General features: G+C 45.5%; 1 protein-coding gene across 1 annotated transcript in view; it reads left to right on the top strand.

Annotated features, from left to right (window-relative positions):
• Positions 1-27,248, top strand: part of b4galnt4a (beta-1,4-N-acetyl-galactosaminyl transferase 4a) — a 449,845-nt gene that overhangs the window by 368,737 nt on the left and 53,860 nt on the right. Inside the window, exon 8 of the mRNA XM_071326839.1 lies at positions 10,938-11,016. Within this exon, the coding sequence (XP_071182940.1) occupies positions 10,938-11,016 (79 nt within the window). The remainder of the gene's footprint in view (positions 1-10,937; positions 11,017-27,248) is intronic.

Here is a 27,248-nt window from a genome sequence, read left to right as displayed (position 1 = left end):
TGCACTGCAGGATTTTAATCCATGACGGCGTGGTGTGTTACTAATGGTTTTCTTTGAGATTGTGGTCCCAGCTCTCTTCAGGTCATTGACCAGGTCCTGCCGTGTAGTTCTGGGCTGATCCCTCACCTTCTTCATGATCATTGATGCCCCACGAGGTGAGATCTTGCATGGAGCCCCAGACCGAGGGTGATTGACCGTCATCTTGAACGTCTTCCATTTTCTAATAATTGCGCCAACAGTTGTTTCCTTCTCACCAAGCTGCTTGCCTATTGTCCTGTAGCCCATCCCAGCCTTGTGCAGGTCTACAATTTTATCCCTGATGTCCTTACACAGCTCTCTGGTCTTGGCCATTGTGGAGAGGTTGGAGTCTGTTTGATTGAGTGTGTGGACAGGTGTCTTTTATACAGGTAACGAGTTCAAACAGGTGGAGTTAATACAGGTAATGAGTGGAGAACAGGAGGGCTTCTCAAAGAAAAACTAACAGGTCTGTGAGAGCTGGAATTCTTACTGGTTGGTAGGTGATCAAATACTTATGTCATGCAATAAAATGCAAATTAATTACTTAAAAATCATACAATGTGATTTTCTGGATTTTTGTTTTAGATTCCATCTCTCACAGTTGAAGTGTACCTATGATAAAAAAGTACAGACCTCTACATGCTTTGTAAGTAGGAAAACCTGCAAAATTGACAGTGTATCAAATACTTGTTCTCCCCACTGTATATTCCCCTCACTAACTTTAAACATCAGCTATCTGAGCAGCTAACCGATCGCTGCAGCTGTACATAGCCCATCTGTAAATAGCCCACCCAATCTACCTACCTCATCCCCATATTATTTTTATTTACTTTTCTGCTCTTTTGCACGCCAGTATTTCTACTTGCACATCACCATCTTCACATCTATCACTCCAGTGTTAATTTGCTAAATTGTAATTACTTCGCTACTATGGACTATTTATTGCCTTTCCTCCTCACGCCATTTGCACACACTGTATATAGGTTTTTATTTTATTGCGTTATTGACTGTACGCTTGTTTATTCCATGTGTAACTCTGTGTTGTTGTTTGTGTCGCACTTCTTTGCTTTATCTTGAACAGGTCGCAGTTGTAAATGAGAACTTGTTCTCAACTAGCTTACCTGGTTAAATAAAGGTGAAAAAGAATGTTCAATACAATTTTTTATTGGTCAGTCTGAGATACGGCTTTTTCTTTGCAAGTCTGCCTAGAAGGCAGGCATTCCGGAGTCGCCTCTTCACTGTTGACGTTGAGACTGGTGTTTTGCGGTTACTATTTAATGAAGCTGCCAGTTGAGGACTTGTGAGGCGTCTGTTTTCTCAAACTAGACACTCTAATGTACTTGTCCTCTTGCTCAGTTGTGCACTGGGGCCTCCCACTCCTCTTTCTATTCTGGTTAGAGCCAGTTTGCGCTGTTCTGTGAAGGGAGTAGTACACAGCGTTGTACGAGATCTTCAGTTTCTTGGCAATTTCTCGCATGAAATAGCCTTAATTTCTCAGAACAAGAATAGACTGACGAGTTTCAGAAGAAAGTGCTTTGTTTCTGGCCATTTTGAGCTTGTAATCGAACCCACAAATGCTGATGCTCCAGATACTCAACTAGTCTAAAGAAGGCCAGTTTTATTGCTTCTTTAATCAGAACAACAGTTTCCAGCTTTGCTAACATAATAGCAAAAGGGTTTTCTAATGATCAATTAGCCTTTTAAAATTATAAACTTGGATTAGCTAACACAAAGTGTCATTGGAACACAGGAGTGATGGTTGCTGATAATGGGCCTCTGTACGCCTATGTAGATATTCCATTAAAAATCTGCCGTTTCCAGCAACAGTAGTCATTCACAACATTAACAATGTCTAGACTGTATTTCTGATCAATTTGATGTTATTTTAATGGTAAAAAAAAGTGATTTTCTTTCAAAAACAAGGACATTTCTAAGTGACCTTAAACTTTTGAATGGTCGTGTATATTTGGGTGATTGGAAGTGACGCAGACAATTACATTGACGGAAGCTACAATCTATCTGCAATATTAAAGTTGATCTACCCCAAAAAATGACAAAATAATAATAATAATTCAAAAAATTATAATAGAGAAATAGCAACATATAGCTCGGCCTGTAACACCTTAGCCGGCAGAGGGTCCGCATAGCAGTGACACAAACTGGTGTCCAGGGATGATCAACTTTAATATTCCAGATAGATTGTAGCTTCCATCAATGTAATTGTGTGTGTTGTAGAAAGATGGTGGCGATACAGCACAAAGTCCCAGCGGATAGTGGCTGTATTACTGGTGATGTGTCACTTATTCTTATGAAGGACTTGGCAGATCTTTTTATTTTTTATTTTATTTCACCTTTATTTAACCAGGTAGGCTAGTTGAGAACAAGTTCTCATTTACAACTGCGACCTGCCCAAGATAAAGCAAAGCAGTTTGACACATACAACAACACAGTTACACATGGGATAAAAAAAACATACAGTCAATAATACAGTAGAAAAATATATATACAGCATCTGCAAATGAGGTAGGATGAAATAGGTAAAGCAATAAAAAGGCCATGGTGGCGAAGTAATTACAATATAGCAATTAAACACTGGAATGGTAGGGTGTGCAGAAGATGAATGTGCAAGTAGAGATACTTGGGTGCAAAGGAGCAAGATAAATAAATAAATATAGTATGGGGATGAGGTAGATTGGATGGGCTGTTTACAGATGAGCTATGTACAGGTGCAGTGATCTGTGAGCTGCTTTGACAGCTGGTGCTTAAAGCTAGTGAGGGAGGTAAGAGTCTCTAGCTTCAGAGATTTTTGCAGTTCGTTCCAGTCATTGGCAGCAGAGAACTGGAAAGAGAGGCAGCCAAAGGAAGAATTGGCTTTGGTGGTGACCAGTGAGATATACCTACTGGAGCGCATGCTACGGGTGGGTGCTGCTATGGTGACCAGTGAGCTGAGATAAGGCGGGGCTTTACCTAGCAGAGACTTGTAGATGACCTGGAGCCAGTGAGTTTGGCGACGGATATGAAGTGAGGGCCAGCCAACGAGAGCATACAGGTCGCAGTGGTGGGTAGTGTATATGGGGCTTTGGTGACAAAACGGAAGGCACTGTGATAGACTTCATCCAATTTGTTGAGTAGAGTGTTGGAGGCTATTTTGTAAATGACATCTCCGAAGTCGAGGATTGGTAGGATGGTCAGTTTTACGAGGGTATGTCTGGCAGCATGAGTGAAGGATGCTTTGTTGCCAAATAGGAAGCCAATTCTAGATTTCATTTTGGATTGGAGATGTTGAATGTGAGTCTGGAAGGAGAGTTTACAGTCTAACCAGACAACTAGGTATTTGTAGTTGTCCACATATTCTAATTCAGAACCGTCCAGAGTAGTGATGCTGGACTGGCGGGCAGGTGCGGGCAGCGAACGGTTCAAGAGCATGCATTTAGTTTTACTTGCTTTTAAGAGCAGTTGGAGGCCACGGAAGGAGAGTTGTATGGCATTGAAGCTCATCTGGAGGTTAGTTAACACAGTGTCCAAAGAAGGGCCAGAGGTATACAGAATGGTGTCGTCTGCGTAGAGGTGGATCAAAGAATCACCAGCAGCTAGAGTGACATCCTTGATGTATACAGAGAAGAGAGTCGGCCCGAGAATTGAACCCTGTGGCACCCCCATAGAGACTGCCAGAGGTCCGGACAACAGGCAGATGAGATTACTCGACCAGTCAGCAGCCGGTAAACCAGTTAATGACAACCAATAATGGTGAGGTTAATGTAAGAACTAGAATACACCCTACAGTAATTACTATCACTACCGATGGTAAAGTTCTTACATTTTGATTATACGACCGGGGTTCGAATCGAAGCCTGGAAAATGTAACTTCATAAATAAATCAAATCAAATGTATTTATATAGCCCTTCTTACATCAGCTGATATATCAAAGTGCTGTACAGAAACCCAGCCTAAAACCCCAAACAGCAAGCAATGCAGGTGTCGAAGCACGGTGGCTAGGAAAAACTCCCTAGAAAGGCCAAAACCTAGGAAGAAACCTAGAGAGGAACCAGGCTATGAGGGGTGGCCAGTCCTCTTCTGGCTGTGCCGGGTGGAGATTATAACAGAACATGGCCAAGATGTTCAAATGTTCATAAATGACCAGCATGGTCAAATAATAATAATCACAGTAGTTGTCGAGGGTGCAACAAGTCAGCACCTCAGGAGTAAATGTCAGTTGGCTTTTCATAGCCAATCTTTGAGAGTATCTCTACCGCTCCTGCTGTAGAGATTTTATAGTGAGATTTCGTTTCAATGGTGGATTAAGGTACAATCACAGAAATTTATTTATTTTTCTTTGCAGAGCAGACTCGCTGCTTACCGCCAGTTCACCCTATGGGCACAAGGGAGACTTGGAAGAGGTGTACGACACGTCATCCCTTCGTGTGTGGTCTCTTCTATTAGGCTCGCATACCCAGATTCAAGTGGCATCTACATTAATCTCCTGAGCCACAGGAGATTAGTGGCACCTTAATTGGGGAGGACGGGCTGGTGGTAATGGCTGGAGTGGAATTGTTCGAATGGTTTCAAATAGATCAAACACATGGTTTCCATGCGTTTGATGCCATTTAATTTGCTCCGTTCCTTCCATTATTATGAGCCGTCCTCCCCTCAGCAGCCTCCACTGCTTTGAGCATTAATAAAACAAGTCAATTGGATCTAGCCTTTACTACCAAATAAAATGACTATACATGGAGTTTGTTATACCTCCCGAGTGGCGCAGTGGTCTAAGGCACTGCATCTCAATGCAAGAGGTGTCTAGTTCAAATCCAGTCCCTAGTTCAAATCCAAGCTCTATCACATCCGTCTGTGATTGAAAGTTTGGTGCACAATTGGCCTGGCGTTGTCCGGGTTTGGCTGGGGTAGGCCGTCATTGTAAATAAGAATTTGTTCTTAACTGACTTGCTTAGTTAAATTAAGGTTACATTTAAAAAACAAAATTGTGTCTTAAGTAATAACACATTATGTCAAAAAACTAGACAGTCTTACCTGCTCAAATTATTAATAACATTCCCATACATTTTGTATATTATAATTCTAAGACAAGGTTTCTAAAAATATTATAAGTTCGCTTAGTCGACTATAACAACAGGTTCAAGTGTAACCAGAGAAACTAGCTTGGAAGATAAAACTGCTTTGAACGCGCACCACTGGCCTGGTTGCTGGAGTGGTGACTTCATCTAGCTTAGGAAATGGTAACTACACTGAGCAGCTAGTTGAAGATCTTAAGACACTCAAGTTGTCACTTTGTTTGACAAAAAGCATACATTACAAAGGTGTCGTAAATAAAAACAAAACAAACCATGAAAAATAAGTAGTGCAGAAATGCGGTCCGATATTCAGCAGGAGGCAGAAGGTTTGGGTGCATAAGTGTTGATATTTATTTACAGTCTTCAAGTAGTGGTATCCAGTAAAGATATTTACAAAGACAAACTGGATTAATAGACTTACCGGTGATTTAAAAAATGAAAAAACTGAGCCTCAAGCAGGCTTGCCCTGTTGTTACCTTAGCTAGACAGGTTGGGGCTCACCAGGCTAAAGCAGCTTCCCCAGTCAATTTTCCAAAACAACTGAATTGCCACCTAAAACAGGGCCATCCTGGAACGTACCGTAAATCATTATGACACTCAACACTGGCTAATACACAAACATTTAATTATGTAAAAGTACCACATAACATAATATTCAAACATTCAAATGTACAGGCGTTTAATAGCGATCGAGACTTCTATACTGTGATTTCCTCTGTGGACGGGTGTATCTTTGGATTCGGACTTGAATGGCCTGCTCCTTCTCCATTTCCTGAACCCTAGCCCGCTCCCCCAATGTGACTGCTTTTCTTTATCTTCGGGCACTCAGGAGGGTCTGCTGGGATTGTCCTACAACAAGATAGCAGATGAGCTCCCATCTAACCGACCTTCCCCATCCGTACTGTTGAACAGCGGGCTATGTGCATACTATATAATATGTGATGGCTGTTTAATGATATTATGGATATTGCCAACTTTGTAACACTTCCACTTTTTATCTGTGTAGGTCATTGTGATGCATAACACATGTATCTAAGGTGGAACTAACAAAAACATGTAGCTAGCTAGTAACACTTGTTGACAGCTAATGTTATTGGCTAACATGAGCTGCTGCAGGCTAAAACAAATCTATGTCCGCATAACTAGCTAAGTTTACCTTCACTGACTCGCGCCACCTCCTCCGTTCATTCCTTGACACTGAAGTCACTGATGTTGTCGATGATGGTCGGTCCTTAACCCTCGAAGTTGAAGATGGAGGGGCAAATGGAGAGTTTCAATGTTAACTTATTTCCATTCAGAAGCTCCCGCTTGCGACATCAAAAGTGCCCTTCGTAATGAAGTCTTCCTCTGCAAAGTGCTCGCTGCAGACGCTGCTTTGAGCTGGCACATCCTTCTTCAGGACCTGGAGACACTTTTTCCCATCATTGTGGGTCCCTGTGTAGCCGTTGGTAGTTTACACAAGGATTGTTTTTGTAGCAATTAGTACAGCCTGGAACTACAGTTCACTTTTGAATTACTTTTTGCCATCTTCATTGTCCGCTGCTCACTCTTCTATTCACTCTCCGCGGTCACACATGGGGTATGCCACCGAGAAATTCATGGCCTGGTATTTTATCCAAAACTCAATAGCACAATCAATTTGGTCACTCCTACCTTTGACGCTTTAGTGTCAGTAGTTACTATGGCAATTTAAGATGGCGCTGACCATAGGTCAATAGAATAATAGTACTAAGAGCTAATGATGTGTAGCAGCCAGTACCGGGGCAGTCCTCTCTGTCTCACCCAGCAAATTTTGGCCAAATAGATGAGATGTGTTTTTGATTAGTCTCATCACAGGGTGGGGCCAGTATGTTTGCGTCTGCCTGTGTGTGTTTTAGTGAGCATACTGTTTATTGGGACTACGCACAGGACAATATCTGGGCTCACGATTGGCACTGCGGTCTAAGGCACTGCATCTCAGTACTAGCCGGAAAGTAGAGCATTGCAGTAGTTTGTCAAAAGAGAGATCAGGGTCCAGAGTATCGCCGAAGTCCTTCACAGTTTTTTGAGACGACTGTACAACCATCAAGATTAATTGTCAGATTCAACAGAAGATCTCTTTGTTTCTTAGGACCTAGATCAAGCATCTCTGTTTTGTCTGAGTTTAAAAGTAGAACATTTGCCGCCATCCACTTCCTTATGTCTGAAACACAGGCTTCCAGGGACGGCAATTTTGGGGCTTCACCATGTTTCATCGAAATGTACAGCTGTGTGTCATCCGCATAGCAGTGAAAGTTAACATTATGTTTCCGAATGACATCACCAAGAGGTAAAATATATAGTGAAAACAATAGTGGTCCTAAAACGGAACCTTGAGGAACACCGAAATGTACAGTTGATTTGTCAGAGAACAAACCATTCACAGAGACAAACTGATATCTTTCCGACAGATAAGATCTAAACCAGGCGAGAACTTGTCCGTGTAGACCAATTTGGGTTTCCAATCTCTGCAAAAGAATGTGGTGATCGATGGTATCAAAGCAGCACTAAGGTCTAGGAGCACGAGGACAGATGCAGAGCCTCAGTCTGACGCCATTAAAAGATCAGTTACCACCTTCACAATTGCAGTCTCAGTGCTATGATGGGGTCTAAAACCAGACTGAAGCGTTTCGTATATATTGTTTGTCTTCAGGAAGGCAGTGAGTTGCTGTGCAACAGCTTTTTCAAAAAATGTTGAGAGGAATGGGAGACTCAATATAGGCCGAGAGTTTTTATATTTTCTGGGTCAAGGTTTGGCTTTTTCAAGAGAGGCTTTATTACTGACACTTTTAGTGAGTTTGGTACACATCCGGTGGATAGAGAGCCGTTTATTATGTTCAACATAGGAGGGCCAAGCACAGGAAGCAGCTCTTTCAGTAGTTTAGTTGGAATAGGGTCCAGTATGCAGCTTAAAAGGTTTAGAGGCCATGATTATTTTCATCAATGTGTCAAGAGATATAGTACTAAACAACTTGAGTGTCTCCCTGCAGAGTTGTGCATACTCAGGACAATTGAGCTTTGGAGGACTACGCAGATTTAAAGAGGAGTCCATAATTTGCTTTCTAATGATCATGATCATTTCCTCAAAGAAGTTCATTAATTTATTACTGCTGAAGTGAAAGCCATCCTCTCTTGGGGAATACTGCTTTTTAGTTAGCTTTGCGACAGTATCAAAAATACATTTTGGATTGTTCTTATTTTCCTCAATTAAGTTGGAAAAATAGGATGATCGAGCAGCAGTGAGGGCTCTTTGATACTGCACGGTACTGTCTTTCCAAGCTAGTTGGAGGACTTCCAGTTTGGTGTAGCTCCATTTCCGTTTCAATTTTCTGGAAGCTTGCTTCAGAGCTCAGGTATTTTCTGTATACCAGGGAGCTAGTTTCTTATGACAAATGTTTTTTGTTGTTAGGGGTGCGTCTACATCTAGGGTATTGCGCAAGGTTAAATTAATTGAGTTCCTCCGTTAGGTGGTTAACTGATTTTTGTACTTGGGTCCTTCGGTAGGCGGGGGGAGGGGGGTCTGGAAGGGCATCTAGGAATCTTTGGGTTGTCCTAGAATTTAAAGCACGACTTCTGATGATCCTTGGTTGGGGTCTGAGCAGATAATTTTTTGCGATTGCAAATTTAATACAATGGTAGTCCAGGATTATGAGGAAAAACATTAAGATCCACAACATTTATTCCATGGGACAAAACTAGGTCTAGAGTATGACTGTGGCAGTGAGTAGGTCTGGAGACATGTTAGACAAAACCCACTGAGTCGATGATGGCTCCGAAAGCCTTTTGGAGTGGGTCTGTGGACTTTTCCATGTGAATATTAAAGTCACCAAAAATGTGAATATTATCTGCCATGACTACAAGGTCTGATAGGAATTCAGGGAACTCAGTGAGGAACGCTGTATATGGCCCAGGAGGCCTGTAAACAGTAGCTATAAAAAGTGATTGAGTAGGCTGCATAGATTTCATGACTAGAAGCTCAAAAGATGAAAACATATTTTTTTTTTTTTGTAAATTGAAATTTGCTATCGTAAATGTTAGCAACACCACCGCCTTTGCGGGATGCGTGGAGGATATGGTCGCTAGTGTAACCAGGAGGTGAGGCCTCATTTAACACAGTAAATTCATCAGGCTTAAGCCATGTTTCAGTCAGGCCAATCACATCAAGATTATGATCAGTGATTAGTTCATTGACTATAACTGCCTTGGAAGTGAGGGATCTAACATTAAGTAGCCCTATTTTGAGATGTGAGATATCACAATCTCTTTCAATAATGGCAGGGATGGAGGAGGTCTTTATTCCAGTGATATTGCTAAGGCGTACACCGCCATGTTTAGTTTTGCCCAACCTAGGTCGAGGCACAGACATGGTCTCAATGGGGATAGCTGAGCTGACTACACTGACTGTGATAGTGGCAGACTCCACTAAGCTGGCAGGCTGGCTAACAACCTGCTGCCTGGCCTGCACCCTATCTCAATGTGGAGCTAGGGGAGTTAGAGCCCTGTCTATGTTGGTAGATAAGATGAGAGCACCCCTCCAGCTAGGATGGAGTCCGTCACTCAACAGGCCAGGCTTGGTCCTGTTTCTGGGTGAGTCCCAGAAAGAGGGCCAATTATCTACCAATTCTATCTTTTGGGAGGGTCAGAAAACACTTTTCAACCAGCGATAGAGTTGTGAGACTCTGCTGTAGAGCTCATCACTCCCCCTAACTGGGAGGGGGCCAGAGGCAATTACTCGATGCCGACACATCTTTCGAGCTGATTCACACGCTGAAGCTATGTTACGCTTGGTGACCTCTGACTGTTTCATCCTAACATCGTTGGTGCTGACGTGGATAACAATATCCCTATACTCTCTACACTCGCCAGTTTGGCTTTAGCCAGCACCATCTTCAGATTAGCCTTAACGTCGGTAGCCCTGCCCCCTGGTAAACAGTGTATGATTGCTGGATGATTCATTTTAAGTCTAATACTGCGGGTAATGGAGTCGCCAATGACTAGGGTTTTCAATTTGTCAGAGCTAATGGTGGGAGGCGTCGGCGTCTCAGACCCCGCAACAGGAGGAGTAGAGACAAGAGAAGGCTCGGCCTCTGACTCCGACTCGCTGCTTAATGGGGAGAACCAGTTGAAAGTTTCTGTCAGCTGAATGAGCGACACCGGTTGAGCATTCCTACAGCATTTCCTTCCAGAAACCATGAGAAAATTGTCCGACTGCGGGGACTGTGCGAGGGGATTTATACTACTATATGTACTTACTAGTGGCACAGATGCTGTTTCATCCTTTCCTACACTTAAATGACCCTTGCCTAACGATTGCGTCTGAAGCTGGGCTTGCAGCACAGCTATCCTCGCCGTAAGGCGATCGTTCTCCTGTATATTATGAGTGCAGCGACTGCAATTAGAAGGCATCATGTTAATGTTACTACTTAGCTTCGGCTGGTGGAGGTCCTGACGAACCACGTCCAAATAAAGCGTCCGGTGTGAAAAAGTTGAATGAAAAAATTAAACCGAGGGAAAAAATGTAAATATAAACGGTAATTAAAAAAGTAAAAACAGTAAAATTGGCAGGTAGCAAAGTAAGGTTAGCAAACAAAATGCACAGCAGCACGTAAACAAGTCCATAAGTTGTGACCGGAAATTATAAGTGTATGTAAACTTCCGACTTGACTTGTAAGTAGTTTTGGGTTCCTCAGCATTAACCTTCACTGTAGCCTCAATTTCCACCTTTCTCCTCGCAGCTCATGAGGTGGAAAATAACATCTGGCAAATGTTTTAAATCCTAATTGTAATGTAACATTTTCCCCCTCTCCCCTCTCGCTCTCTCTACCTCTCTCTAGCCTTATCTCATCCAGACGATACTACTTTGAGATCCTTCACAAGCAGGATGACAAGGGGTCCGACCACGTGGAGGTTGGGGTAAGTCCATACAACTTTATTCATTTATGGGGGGGCTAGGCTACTAGCTGAAGTTGTACGAAACTACTGAACTAGACCCTGTGTAAGTGCTCTCTAAACTCACTCAATACTGGGTCTCTGTCCCTCTCTCTCCACCTCCCTCTCTCTCTTGCTGTCTCTGTCAATTTCAATTTCAATTTAAGGGCTTTATTGGCATGGGAAACATATGTTAACATTGCCAAAGCAAGTGAAGTAGATAATATACAAAATCCCTTCCCACTGCATGCAGACAGGTGGGCAGGGTACAGGGAGGGAACAGGCTGTGGAGGAATGCTGAGAGAGAGAGAGACAGAGCGATGCTCATGTCATACGGTCACACCTTGTTGTTGTTGCCTCGGTCTGGGGCCAAGTTGAGTTGCTTATTCGCTCCTAAGTTCACTAATATTCCATCTAATATTTCTGGAAAATTTTGGGAAAGTTACCAGAATTCTGCAACCCTAGTTAGGACTTTTGAGTATAACTATTGCATCTGTCCCTCTAACTCTCTTTCTCTCCTTTTCCCCCTGTCTCACTTTTTCACTCCTACAGTTGTTTTGCAAACTCAATGTTCACTCTTTATGTAATGGAGAGAGCTAACTTAAGGGTAAAGTTTCAGAAAGTACTCCACACACCTGGTGTGTGTGTGTGTGTGTGTGTGTGTGTGTGTGTGTGTGTGTGTGTGTGTGTGTGTGTGTGTGTGTGTGTGTGTGTGTGTGTGTGTGTGTGTGTGTGTGTGAGTGACTGGGTAAGTGGGCTCGTGATAATACATGGTGTGGTGTGTTGTCTCAAAAAATGTGCTTTATTATCTCACATTGGATTCCCTTTTTTTCCCAAACTATCCAGAGGGTCTATCCCTCTCTCTCTTCATCTCCCTCTCTCTACATACATATACTGTATAGATTTATCTCTCTATCTCTTCTCTCATCTCACACCCTCTCTATCTCTCTATTTCATGCCTCTCCTCTCTCCCTCACACCCTCTCTCTCTCTCTCTCTTACTCTTCCTATACAGTAACACTTTCTGTCTATTCTGGGATGCTCCGCTGCCGACTTCCCGACACATAGACCTAAGTGGGCTGTATTCTCAAGTCAAATCAAATGTATTCGTCACATGCTTCGTAAACAAAAGGTATAGATTAACATTGAAATGCTTACTTACGGGTCCTTTTCCAACTATGTAGAGTCAAAGATAAAGATAACAAATAAAATAAAACATAAATAGTGACAAGGAGTAAATACACAGTGAATAATGAATCAAAATAATGAGTAAAAGTAACATGGCTATATACAGGGAGTACCAGTACCGAGTTGATGTGGAGGGATAGGAGGTAATTGAGGTAGCTACAGTGCTTTCGGAAAGTATTCAGACCCCTTCCCTTTCTACATTTTGTTAAGTTACAGCCTTATTCTAAAATTGATTAAATAAAATGAATTCCTCATCAATCTACACACAATACCCCTTAATAACAAAACGAAAACAGGTTTTTATACATTTTTGCAAATGTATAAAAATTTAAAACAGAAGTACTTTAATTACATAAGTATTAAGTTCCCTTTGCTGTGAGACTCGAAATTGAGCTCAGGTGCATACTGTTTCCATTGATCATCCTTGAGATGTTTCTACAACTGGATTGGAGTCCACCTGTGGCAAATTCAATTGATTGGACATGATTTGGAAAGGCACACACCTGTTTATATAAGGTCCCACAGTTGACAGTGCATGCCAGAGCAAAGACCAAGCCATGAGGTCGAAGGAATTGTCAGTATACCTCAGAGACACGATTTTGTCGAGGCACAGATCTGGGGAAGGGTACCAAAACATTTCTGCAGCATTGAAGGTCCAAGAACACAGTGGACTCCATCATTCTTAAATGGAAGAAGTTTGGAACCACAAAGACTCTTCCTAGAGCTGGCCAAACTGAGCAATCGGGAGAGAAGAGCCTTGGTCTGTCAGCTCTGTCAGAGCTCTAGAGTTCCTCTGTGGAGATGGGAGAACATTCCAGAAGGACAACCATCTCTGCAGCACTCCAACATTCAGGCCTTTTTGGTAGAGTGAAAACCTGGCACCATCCCTGTGGTAAATCATGGTGGTGGTAGCATCATGCTGTGGGGATGTTTTTCAGCGGCATGGACTGGGAGACTAGTCAGGATCAAGGAAAGATGTACAGAGCAAAGTACAGATAGATCCTTGACGAAAACCTGCTCCAGAGCTCTCAGGACCTCAGACTAGGGAGAAGGTTCACCTTCCAACAGGACAACTACCCTACGCACACTGCCAAGACAACGCAGGAGTGGCTTCAGGACAAGTCTCTGAATTTCCTTGAGTGGCCCTTGAACTGGATCGAACAGCTCTTGCAGTGGCTATTTTAGCATGTAATTCTTGGTGGGGCAAAAAAAAGAAAGTGGGATACATGCCAGCAAAGCCACTACACAACACTAAACAATATATTAATTGCACTATAATGGTGACAAACAGTGGCCACAAACTGTTAGGGCCTACATAAAGCCGTCCCAACATCTTACCACTGCTATACCTAGCTATCAGTGGAGCCTTGTCAGCCTCATTTACTGCCTTTAAAGAAAACATAGCTGATACGTCTGACTTGCTTAAACAAATGTGGTTTCTAATGACAATTGAAATGTACAAACTATGGCATAAAGGGACGACAAGGGGATAAGAGGCAATCCATAATTTTGATTAAAACATTAATTAGCAAGCTTGACTGGACGTAGTCAATATAACTATTTGTTTAGCACTTTTGAAATGTACAGTGACAGAATTCAGAACATGGGCCGTTCTTACAGTGTTCTGCCTGTGAAAATAGCTGTGCAGCGACGCTCCCCATCCAACCTGACAGAGCTTGAGAGGATCTGCAGAGAAGCATGGGAGAAACTCCCCAAATACAGGTGTAAGAAGACTCGAGGCTGTAATCGCTGCCAAAGGTGCTTCAACAAAGTACTGAGTAAAGCCTCTGAATACTTACATTTTGTATTATTAATACACTGTTTTTTTAAACACTGAAGCCCCTCAGGGGTGCGTGCTCAGTCCCCTCCTGTACTCCCTGTTCAACCACAACTGCGTGGCCAGGCACGACTCCAACACCATCATTAAGTTTGCAGACGACACAACAGTGCAAACCTGTAGACCTGATCACCGACAACGACGAGACAGCCTATGGGGAGGAGGTCAGAGACCTGGCCAGTTGGTGCCAGAATAACAACCTATCCCTCAACGTAACCAAGACTAAGGAGATGATTGTGAACTATAGGAAAAGGAGGACCGAGCACGCCCCCATTCTCATCGACGGGGCTGTAGTGGAGCAGGTTGAGAGCTTCAAGCTCCTTGGTGTCCACATCACCAACAAACTAGAATGGTCCAAACACACCAAGACAGTCGTGAAGAGGGCACGACAAAGCCTATTCCCCCTCAGGAAACTAAAAAGATTTGACATGGGTCCTCAGATCCTCAAAAGATTCTACAGTTGCAACATCGACAGCATCCTGACTGTTTGCATCACTGCCTGGTACAGCAACTGCTCGGCCTCCGACCGCAAGGCACTACAGAGGGTAGTGCATACGGCCCAGTACATCACTGGGGCTAAGCTGCCTGCCATCTAGGACCTCTACACCAGGCGGTGTCAGAGGAAGGCCCTAAAAATTGTCAAAGACCCCAGCCAACCTAGTCATTAACTGTTTTCTCTACTACCGCATGGCAAGTGGTAATGGAGTGCCAAGTCTAGGACCAAAAGGCTTCTCAACAGTTTTTACCCCCAAGCCATAAGACTCCTGAACAGGTAATCAAATGGCTACCCGGACTATTTGCATTGTGTACCCCCCCGCTTTACCTATACATTCATGTACATACTACCTCAATTAGCCCGACCAACCGGTGCCCCTGCACATTGGCTAACCGGACTATCTGCATTGTGTCCCGCCAACCACCAACCACCACCCGCCAAACCCTCTTTTACGCTACTACTACTCTCTGTTTATCATAAACTCAGCAAAAAAAGAAATGTCCCTTTTTCAGGACCCTGTTTATCAAAGATAATTCGTAAAAATCCAAATAACTTCACAGATAGTAAAAATAAAGAAAAACCCTTAAATGACTAGGTGTGTCCAAACTTTTGACTGTACATCTGGCTGGTTTTTCTATGCATGTCAAGACCGGGCGGCATACTCGGTCGGGTAAGACAAAGGGAAGAGGGGTGTGTCTTTTTGCTAAAAACAGCTGTTGCGCAATCTCTAATATTAATATTACGTTTTTGCTTGCCTGAATTTGAATACTTCATCATAAGCTGCAGACCATACTAAACTCAGCAAAAAATGAAACGTCACTTTTTCAGGACCCTGTCTTTCAAAGATAATTAGTAAAAATCATAATAACTTCACAGATCTTCATTGTAAAGGGTTTAAACACTGTTTCCCATGCTTGTTCAATGAACCATAAACAATTAATGAACATGCACCTGTGGAAAGGTCATTAAGACACTAACAGCTTACAGACGGTAGGCATTTAAGGTCACATTTATGACAATTTAGGACACTAAAGAGGCCTTTCTATTGACTCTGAAAAACACAAAAAGAAAGATGCCCAGGGTCTCTGCTAATCTGCGTGAACGTGCCTTAGGCATGCTGCAAGGAGGCATGAGGACTGCAGATGTAGCCAGAGCAATAAATTGCAATGTTTGAACTGTGAGACACCTAAGACAGCGCTACAAAGAGACAGGGCGGACAGCTGATCGTCCTCGCAGTGGCAGGCCAGGTGTAACAACACCTGCACATGATCGGTACATCCAGACATCGCAGGACAGGTACAGGATGGCAACAACAACTGCCCGTGTTACACCAGGAACGCACAATCCCTCCATCAGTGCTCAGACTGTCCGCAATAGGCTGAGAGAGGCTGGACTGAGGGCTTCTAGGCCTGTTGTAAAACAGGTCCTCACCAGACATCACCGGCAACAACGTCGCCTATGGGCACAAACCCACCGTCGCTGGACCAGACAGGACTGGCAAAAAGTGCTCTTCACTGACGAGTCGCGGTTTTGTCTCACCAATGGTGATGGTCGGATTTGCGTTTATCATCGAAGGAATGAGCGTTACACCGAGGCCTGTTCTCTGGAGCGGGATCGATTTGGAGGTGGAGGGTCCGTCATGGTCTGGGGTGGTGTGTCACAGCATCATCGGACTGAGCTTGTTGTCATTGCAGGCAATCTCAACGCTGTGCGTTACAGGGAAGACATCCTCCTCCCTCATGTGGTACCCTTCCTGCAGGCTCATCCTGACATGACCTTCCAGCATGACAATGCCACCAGCCATACTGATCGTTCTGTGCGTGATTTCCTGCAAGACAGGAATGTCAGTGTTCTGCCATGGCCAGCGAAGAGCCCGGATCTCAATCCCATTGAGCACGTCTGGGACCTGTTAGATCGGAGGGTGAGGGCTAGAGCCATTCCCCCCAGAAATGTCCAGGAACTTGCAGGTGCCTTGGTGGAAGAGTGGGGTAACATCTCACAGCAAGAACCGGCAAATCTGGTGCAGTCCATGAGGAGGAGATTCACTGCCGTACTTAATGCAGCTGGTGGCCACACTAGATACTGACTGTTACTTTTGATTTTGACCCCCCCCCCCTTTGTTCAGGGACACATTATTCCATCTGTCTGTGGAACTTGTTCAGTTTATGTCTCAGTTGTTGAATCTTATGTTCATACAAATATTTACACATGGTAAGTTTGCTGAAAATAAACGCAGTTGACAGGGAGAGGACGTTTATTTTTTTGCTGAGTTTATATTTTAAGAATATCATGGTATTGTCACGATCGTCTATAGGAGAGAGAGATGACCAAGGCGCAGCGTGTGCAAAATACATCTTCTTTTTATTATAAGAAGGAAAACGAAACAACAAACAGACGAACGTGAAGCTATTAAGGAACTAGTGCACACATGCAACATAGAACATAGACAATTACCCACAAACACATGATGCCCATGGCTGCCTTAAATATGGCTCCCAATTAGAGACAATAAACCACAGCTGTCTCTAATTGAGAACCAATCTAGGCAGCCATCGACATACAAACACCTAGACAAGACATTTCCCCATTAAACCTACAAACCCCTAGACAACCCAAAACACATACTTCCCCATGTCACACCCTGACCTAACTAAAATAATAATGAAAACAAAGATAACTAAGGCCAGGGTGTGACATAACCCCCCCCTTAAGGTGCGAACTCCGGGCGCACCAGCATAAAGTCTAGGGGAGGGTCTGGGTGGGCGTCTGTCCACGGTGGCGGCTCTGGCATTGGTCGTGGTCCCCACCCCACCATAGTCACTACCCGCTTTCGTAGCCTCCTCCAAATGACCACCCTCCAACTTAACCCCACTGGATTAAGGGGCAGCACCGGACTAAGTGGCAGCACCGGACTAAGGGGCAGCACCGGACTAAGGGGCAGCACCGGACTAAGGGGCAGCACCGGACTAAGGGGCAGCACCGGACTAAGGGGCAGCACCGGACTAAGGGGCAGCACCGGACTAAGGGGCAGCACCAGGATAAGGGGCAGCTCCGGACTGAGGGATGGCAGCTCCGGACTGAGGGACGGCAGCTCCGGACTGAGGGACGGCAGCTCCGGACTGAGGGACAGCACCGGACTGGCTGGCGGATCCTGGCTGGATGGCTCCGGCGGATCCTGGCTGGACGGCTCTGGCGGATCCTGGCTGGGCTGCTCATGGCTGGCTGACGGATCTGTCTGTTCATGGCTGGCCGACGGATCTGGCTGCTCATGGCTGACCGACGGATCTGGCTGCTCATGGCTGGCCGACGGATCTGGCTGCTCATGGCTGGCCGACGGATCTGGCTGCTCATGGCTGGCCGACGGATCTGGCTGCTCATGGCTGGCCGACGGATCTGGCTGCTCATGGCTGGCCGACGGATCTGGCTGCTCATGGCTGGCCGACGGATCTGGCTGCTCATGGCTGGCCGACGGATCTGGCTGCTCATGGCTGGCCGACGGATCTGGCTGCTCATGGCTGGCGGAAGGCTCTGGCTGCTCATGGCTGGCCCGACGGATCTGGCTGATCCTGGCTGGCGGAAGGCTCTGGCTGATCCTGGCTGGCGGAAGGCTCTGGCTGATCCTGTCTGGCGGAAGGCTCTAGCTGATCCTGTCTGGCGGAAGGCTCTGGCTGATCCTGTCTGGCGGAAGGCTCTGGCTGATCCTGTCTGGCGGAAGGCTCTGGCTGATCCTGTCTGGCGGAAGGCTCTGGCTGATCCTGTCTGGCGGAAGGCTCTGGCTGATCCTGTCTGGCGGAAGGCTCTGGCTGCTCCTGTCTGGCGGTAGGCTCTAGCGGCTCCTGTCTGGCAGACGGCTCTGAAGGCTCATGGCAGACGGGCGGCTTTGCAGGCTCAGTACAGACGGGCGGCTTTGAAGACTCATGGCAGACGGACAGTTCAGACGGCGTTGGGCAGACGGGCAGTACAGGCGCCGTTGGGCAGACGGGCAGTTCAGGCGCCGTTGGGCAGACGGGCAGTTCAGGCGCCGTTGGGCAGACGGGCAGTTCAGGCGCCGTTGGGCAGACGGCAGACTCTGGCCGGCTGAGACACACTGTAGGCCTGGTGCGTGGTGCCGGAACTGGAGGTACCGGGCTAAGGACACGCACCTTCAGGCTAGTGCGGGGAGAAGGAACAGGGCATGCTGGACCCTGGGGACGCACATTAGGCCTAGTGCGTGGTGCCGGAACTGGTGGTACCGGGCTGAGGACACGCATCTCAGGGCTAGTGCGGGGAGCAGCAACAGGACGCACAGGACTCTGGGGACACACAGGAGGCTTGGTGCGTGGTGTTGGCACTGGTGGTAAAGGGCTGGAGACACGCACCCTAGAGCTAGTGCGTGGAGGAGGCACAGGGCTCTGAAGACGCACAGGAAGCCTGGTGCGTGGTGTAGGCACTGGTGGTACTGGGCTAGAGAGGGAAGGTGGCGCCGGAAATACCGGACCGTGCAGGCGTACTGGCTCCCTTGAGCACTGAGCTTGTCCAACCTTACCTGGTTGTATGCTCCCCGTCGCCCAACCAGTGCGGGGAGGTGGAATAACCCGCACCGGGCTATGTAGGCGAACCGGGGACACCATACGTAAGGCTGGTGCCATGTAAGCCGGCCCGAGGAGACGCACTGGTGTCCAGATGCGTTGGACCGGCTTCATGACATCCGGCTCAACGCTCAATTTAGCCCGGCCGATACGTGGAGCTGGAATGTACCGAACCGGGCTATGCACGCGTACAGGAGACACCATGCGCTCTACTGCGTAACACGGTGTCTGCCCGTACTTTCGCTCTCCACAGTAAGTACAGGGATTAGGCGCAGGTCTCCTACCTGACTTCGCCACACTCCCTTTAAGGCCCCCCCCAAGAAATGTTTGGGTTGTACTCACGGGCTTCCAGCCTTGCTTCCGTGCTGCCTCCTCATATCGCCTCCTCTCGGCTTTAGCTGCCTCCAGCTCTTCACGAGGGAGGCGATATTCTCCCGGTTGTGCCCAAGGTCCCTTACCATCCAGTATCTCCTCCCGTGTCCATGAATCCTGTGTAGGTGGGTCCTGTTGCCGCTTGACACGCCGCTTGGTCCTAGATTGGTGGGTAATTCTGTCACGATCGTCTATAGGAGAGAGAGATGACCAAGGCGCAGCGTGTGCAAAATACATCTTCTTTTTATTATAAGAAGGAAAACGAAACAACAAACAGACGAACGTGAAGCTATTAAGGAACTAGTGCACACATGCAACATAGAACATAGACAATTACCCACAAACACATGATGCCCATGGCTGCCTTAAATATGGCTCCCAATTAGAGACAATAAACCACAGCTGTCTCTAATTGAGAACCAATCTAGGCAGCCATCGACATACAAACACCTAGACAAGACATTTCCCCATTAAACCTACAAACCCCTAGACAACCCAAAACACATACTTCCCCTTGTCACACCCTGACCTAACTAAAATAATAATGAAAACAAAGATAACTAAGGCCAGGGTGTGACAGGTATATAGTTGAACATTTTAGTTTCTCCATTCTTGTCTCAGAGCAGAGCGAAACGGTGCTGAAATTGTCGTCCACAAGCTATATATAAAGATATTTTGGAGTTGTTGTTTTTTTTTTAACGAGTGAGCGATTGTAATTTGAATAAAGGCAAAAATTATATTTATAAAGGCCAAAATATAGCCCTGCTAATATCCATTATGGATCTGTACAACGTGACCGTGTGTGTTTGAAAGAGTATTTTCCAGTAAGCAACAATTAGTTTATCGTCATTAGACAACTTTGTTCCAATATTTCTGTAATTCAGTGATATTTATTCTCAGAGTAATTCGTTATGGATCCATAACTAAATAAACATCTGCATTTTGAAAGAGTATTTTTATCATCATTTTATTAACGAAAGCATAAAGATGCTGATGAAGAAATACAGTACATGTTTTTATATTTGAATAATAAAGCATTTAAAGCATTTTGAAGATATAAGCCACCTGCAGTTGTTTATTAGGCTACTGTGCAGTCTGACAAGAAAACAGTCCATCCTTGGAATAGCAGAACAGCGTAACTGTCCGGACGGCCCTTGCTGTGCCTGGTGAGCAGTTGGTCAAGTTCTGTTGTCAGAAGAGGAATGGAAATGTCAGGGTGACCTGACGAACCACCAGGTATGTTGACTCTGCTTATCGGAGGTGGAGTTCAAGAGCTCACAGGCGTGCTTGGCATGGATTGTGACTCCATGTCGTTCCTCTTCAACGTGTCATTCTCCGCCTGACTCTCCACCAATGCCGCCTGGCTCTGGACCAATGCATCAGCTGTCGCCCGTATCACTGCCCTCAGATAATGTTTCTCTTTCTGCTGGTCTGCCTTCAATGACTCGATCTCGGTCTTCAAGTTTGAATCTGATCCATGTGCACCTTCATCAGATGAGCAGAATGGTACTGCACTGAGCCCCCATCGATTACAGTGGCCTATGATAGAAACGGTAGATCAATTAAGAATGAAAAGTGACCCCAACACACAAATGCTGTGTACACATTTGAAGAATCTAGCAAAACTAACGGTGTGGCCCATTGTCCAGCCCTTTGTCCACTGATCGCCAAGGATGGTTGTCGGCATGGTTGTATGCTCTGGAAAAACACATTCACATTTTTAGTACACAATAATTTAATTTTTTATTTATTTTTATTTAATTATTGATTTTATTACACAGTATTCCTACACATTGATAGGCTATATATATATATTTTTTTTAAAGAAAATACACTGAAACTAAAATACCTTTAGTTTTGGTGATCCTTTCAGCTCCGAATCATTTTCAAGTCCTCTCGTGGTTACATTCCTAACCCTGGAACGGGTAGCACCATAGAAAGAAGCTGGCTTGATGAAAACAATGTCCTTTTCGTCTGTTCTCTTCGGTCGCAATGTCATTTTTTTTTTTAGATAAACCACTCGTTTTTGAATAGTAACTGTGTTAAGGGTGGAGTTTGGGGTGGGGTGAGGATTACTGGAAAGGTGTGACTTTCATTTTACAATAGGCCATAAGTATACAGCAGATTGCCGATTGTCCTCACTTTGATTATGCTGTAACAACATACTGTAGCACCATGACCAGGATCTCTATTCATTTAAGTGAGCAGACTAGGGCTTTCAGGAGGAACGGAAAATCTACTGGAGACATTTCAAAAATACTGGTAGACTTGGGGATTTTGGTCACGGACAGTGCTATTCCCAAATGTAACACTTTAGAGTACTTAAGCATCGGATACATTGCAAGTAGGGGGATGTTCACACCGACAGAAGCCGGGCTATAAAGAGTATTGTCCTGCTCATCGAGCTACAAGTGTTTGAAAACCTGTTTTCAAAATGCCACCAGCTGTCCATCACTACTGTAAATAAAAACACAGCATCTTGTTTACATTCTTTATTGTTTCCACAATGTCTCAAATCATTTGTATCTACCTTTCCAATTACTTTCAGAGTTTGGGATTTACAAATGTGTGCTTTTCATGTCATTTTTTCGTTAAATCCAGTTCGGATTTAAGTATAACTTTTGACTGACGCTCTTTAGTGAGAGACTGGCAAGAACGTTTCCCTATTAAGCGCAATTATTGGTGCAATGCCAGTTGAGGCTGGCTCAGGTATTGAACCAGCATCTGTAGCAACACAGCTTGCACTGCTATACAGTGTCTTAGACCCCTGCGCCACCCAGGCACTGTACAACGTGACTGGTCGGGAGTAGGCTACAGTACTACAGAAAGAGCAAAATAATCCTAACATTTCCACACCCATTGTAGTCTAAATTTCCCTTAGAATAAAAACCTTAGTGTAACAGTTTTAGTAAGTAATACTGAAGTCGTGCACAATTATCAGTTTCTATTTAGGTTTATGTCACCCATTCATGGTCAGTTAGAGACACATTAGTGCCTTGGGAGCCAAAAGCATAATCAGTGCTCTAACTCCCCCTTGTGGTGGTCTGAAGCAATGAATCAGTGACGCAGTGTAACGTACTGAACCACAAATTACCTCTAATTCCCGCAGCATAATCTCAGAACTTTTAGTTGAGCATCCACTGTGTCTAGCTAGGCTAACAGAGGCTGCAGTGCATGCATTTTCTCAACAACTATATTCAAAATATTAAGTAGCAGCCTGCCTACCTGTTGGGCTCTTGGTCATTGTAGCCTATCCTTCTCCTTTAACTTTTAATTTCGTCATTTTAATTCCCATCTTCCATTGATGAGATTTCTCATAACTTTTGCCTCACATGGAGTGAGGCTCTGTGACTGTTACTCTTGCTGCTTTAATGACTTATGATTGGCCAACATCAAGCTACATGCGCCACGCTCCACTCTTGTGAAAAGCAAGAGCAGAAGTCGCGTACGGATCTGTATGGGCCATTCCCGACAAGTCAGTTAAAATTACACATACCCGAGATCCATGACAATCATATCAGATCCGATCCAGACCCGTGATATTATTTCGAATTCTGGATCTGGACCCGCTTGGGTCCCGGATCGGGTCTCGGGTATTCGGGTACAGGTGGATCCATGAAGACCTCTAACCAGGACGCGTACTCAGAGCACGCGCTGACCAGTTGGCCAGTGTCTTCACTGACATTTTCAACCTATCCCTGACCCGGTCTGTAACACCAACTTGTTTCAAGCAGACCATAGTCCCTGTGCCCAAAGAATGCCAAGGTAACCTGACTAAATTAGTATTGCCCTGTAGCATGCACATCTATAGCCATGAAATGTTTTGAAAGGCTAGTCATGGCCTACATCAACACCATCATCCCAGACACCCTTGACCCACTAAAATTTGCATACCGCCCCAACAGATCCACAGATGACACAATCTCTATTGTGCTCCACACTGCCCTCACCCACCTGGACAAAAGGAATACCTATGTAATAACGCTATTCATTGACTACAGATCAGCATTCAACACCATCGTCAACCTCCAAGCTTATCACCAAGCTCAGGACCCTGGGACTGAACACCTCCCTCTGCAACTGGATCCTGGACTTCCTGACAAGTCACCCTCAGGCGGTGAGGGTAGGCAACAATACATCTGCCACGCTGACCATCAACACGGGGGCCCCTCAGGGCTGTGTGATTAGCCCCTCCTGTACTCTGTGTTCACCCATGACTGTGTTGCCATGCATGACTCCAACACCATCATCAAGTTTGCTGACAACACAACAGTGGTAGGACTGATCACCAATGACGATGACCTCTCCCTCAATGTCAGCAAGACAAATGAGTTGATCATGGACTACAGGAAACAGAGGGGCGAGCACGCCCCCCATCCACATTGATGGGGCTGTAGTGGAGCTCGTCGAGAGCTTCAAGTTCCTTGGTATCCACATCACTAAGGAATTAACATGGTTCACACACACACCCACACGGTTGTGAAGAGGGCACGGCAGTGCCTCTTCCCCCTCAGGAGGGTGAAAAGAATTGGCATCAAAAAGTAGGTTCTTCTTTTTTTTTTTTTTTATCTGAGTATCTTGACTGGCAGCATCACCACTTGGTTTGCCAACTGCAAGGCACCTGACCACAAGGCGCTACAGAGGGTAGTGAGTACAGCCCAGTACATCACTGGGGCTGAGCTCCCTGCCACCCAGAACCTCTATACCAGGCAGTGTCAGAGGAAGGCCCAAAAAATTGTCAAAGACTCTAGTCACCCAAGCTGTAGGCTGTTCTCTCTGCTACCACACAGCCATAAGACTGCTAACAAGACTGCTTAATAGCTAATCAAATGGCTACCCGGACTACCTGCATTGACCCTTTTGTTGCACTAACTCTCTTGCACTGACTCTATACACACACACACACACACTGGACTCTACCCACACACTCACACATACTTACACTGACACCCCAATACACACACACATTACATACACCCCAACACACACAACATGAGCAAACATGCCTTCTGATGCCACAAACAATCACACACAATAATATATGACCAGCTCAGAAACCAGATTGCATAGTGGAGAATGGTGGGATTCGAAATGGTCGGTGATCTGTTTGTTAACTTTGCTTTCGAAGATTTAAGAAAGGCAGGGCAGGATGGATATAGGTTTATAGCAGTTTGGGTCTAGAGTGTCTCCCCCTTTGAAGAGGGGGATGACTGCGGCAGCTTTCCAATCTTTGGGAATCTATTACGATACGAAAGAGAGGTTGAACAGGCTAGTAATAGGGGTTGCAACAATTTCGGCGGATACTTTTAGAAAGAGAGGTTCCAGATTGTCTAGCCCAGCTGATTTGTAGGGATCCAGATTTTGCAGCTGTTTCAGAAGATCAGCTGACTGGATTTGGGTGAAGGAGAGGTGGGGGGGGGGGCTTGGGCAAGTTGCTGCAGGGGGTGCAGAGCTGTTGGCCGGGATAGGGGTAGCCAGGTGGAAAGCATGGCCAGCCGTTAAAATGATCGATTATCGTAGATTTATCGATGTTGACAGTGTTTCCTAGCCTCAGTGCAGCTGGTAGGAGGTTCTCTTATTCTCCATGGACTTTACAGTGTCCCAGAACGTTTTGGAATTAGTGCTACAGGATGCAAATTTCTGTTTGAAAAAGCTAGCCTTAGCTTTCCTAATGGACTGTGTGTTCCTGACTTCCCTGAAAAATTGCATATCGCGGGGGCTATTCGATGCTAATGCAGAACGCCACAGGATTTTTTTTGTGCTGGTCAAGGGTAGTCAAGTCTGGGGTGAACCAACGGCTATATCTGTTCTTAGTTCGACATTTTTTGAATGGGGCATGCTTATTTAAGATGGTGAGGAAAGCACTTAAAGAGCAACCAGGCATCCTCTACTGACGGTATGAGGTCAATATCCTTCCAGGATACCCGGGCCAGGTTGATTAGAAAGGCCTGTTCGCTGAAGTGTTTTAGGGAGCGTTTGACAGTGAAGAGGGGTGGTCGTTTGACCGCGGACCCATTATGGACACAGGCAATGATCGCTGTGATCCTGGTTGGAGACAGCAGAGGTGTATTTAGAGGGCAAGTTGGTCAGGATGATATCTAAGAGGGTGCCTATGGTTACGGATTTAGGTTTGTACCTGGTAGGTTCCTTGATCATTTGTGTGAGATTGAGGGCATCTAGCTTAGATTGTAGGACGGCCGGAGTGTTAAGCATGTCCCAGTTAGGTCACCTAACAGTATGAGCTCTGAAGATAGAAGGGAGGCAATCAATTCACATATGGTGTCCAGGGCACAGCTGGGGGCTGAGGGGATTCTATAACAAGCAGCAACGGTGAGAGACTTGTTTCTGGAAAGGTGGATTTGTAGAAGTAGAAGCTCGAATTGTTTGGACATAGACCTGGATAGTGTGACAGAACTCTGCAGGAAATCTCTGCAGTAGATTGTAACTCCGTCCCCTTTGGCAGTTCTATCTTGTCGGAAAATGTTGTAGTTAGGGGGCTGCAGGGCCTGGGTTAAACTGTAATTCACCAGAGGAACAGAGGAGGAGTAAGATAAGGGTAAAGGCTATAAGAACTGATCGTCTAGTGCGTTCGTAACAGAGAGTAAAATGAGCAGATTTCTGGGCATGGAAGAATAGAGTCAAGGCATAATGTACAGACAAGGGTAAGATGTGAGTACAGTGGAGGTAAACCTAGGCATTGAGTGACAATGAGATAGGTTTTGTCTCTAAAGGCACCAGTTAAGCCAGGTGAGGTCACCGCATGTGTTGGGGGTGGAACAAAAGGGATATCTAAGGCATATTGGGTAGTGCTGGGGGCTCTACAGTGAAATAAGACAATAATAACTAAACAAAACAGCAATAGACAAGGCATATTGACATTAGGGAGAGGCATGTGTCGCCGAGTGATCATAGGGTCCAATGAGTAGCAATAGGTGAGTCAGGGAGCCGTTCAGTAGTCACTACTACACTAGGAGAGCTGGAGACACGGCCATTCAGAGAGCTAACGGGCCGGGGCTAGGAGATGGGCCTTCGGCGATGTTGCAACGGAAGAGCCTGTTGAAACCACCTCGGACGATTACATCGGCAGACCAGTCGTGATAGATCGGCGGGGCTCCGTGTCGGCAGTAAAAGGTCCAGGCCAATTGGCAAAAGAGGTATTGTAGCCCAAGAATTAGCTGATGGACCTCTACGGCTAGCCGGGAGATGGTCCTAGCTCGAGGCTAGCTTAAGGCTAACTGGTGCTTGCTTCAGGACAGAGACGTTAGCCAGGAGTAGCCACTCGGATTGCAGCTAGCTAGCTGCGATGATCCAGTGTAAAGGTTCAGAGCTTGCGGTACGAATCCAGAGATGTGGTAGAGAAAAAGCAGTCCGATATGCTCTGGGTTGATATCGCGCTGTGCAGACTGGCAGTTATTGACCGAGCTGAGGCTGGCTGGTGTCCGAGTTAGCCACTGCTAGCGGCCTTCACCGTTAACTGACTACTAGCTAGTAGCTAGTTAGCTGGCTAGCTTCTGATGGGGGTTCCGGTTCTAAAGTATAAAAATTGCAGATCTGTACGGCATTGAGTGAGGCAGGTTGCAGGACAGTATATTCAGTCCGTAGATGGAAAGTGAGATTAAAATGTATACGAAATATATACGAAAACAAAATGAGGAATACGATATTTACATGGGACAGGAGAAGAGAAAACACACGTCTGACGGCTACGCCATCTTGGAACGCCACGGTCTGTGGCAATGGCGGTCCATTTGTTTGCC

Source organism: Salvelinus alpinus, chromosome 9 (genome assembly GCF_045679555.1).
Source record: "Salvelinus alpinus chromosome 9, SLU_Salpinus.1, whole genome shotgun sequence".
In the NCBI taxonomy this organism is placed as follows: domain Eukaryota; kingdom Metazoa; phylum Chordata; class Actinopteri; order Salmoniformes; family Salmonidae; genus Salvelinus; species Salvelinus alpinus.
This window is presented reverse-complemented; position numbering and strand designations above follow the sequence as displayed.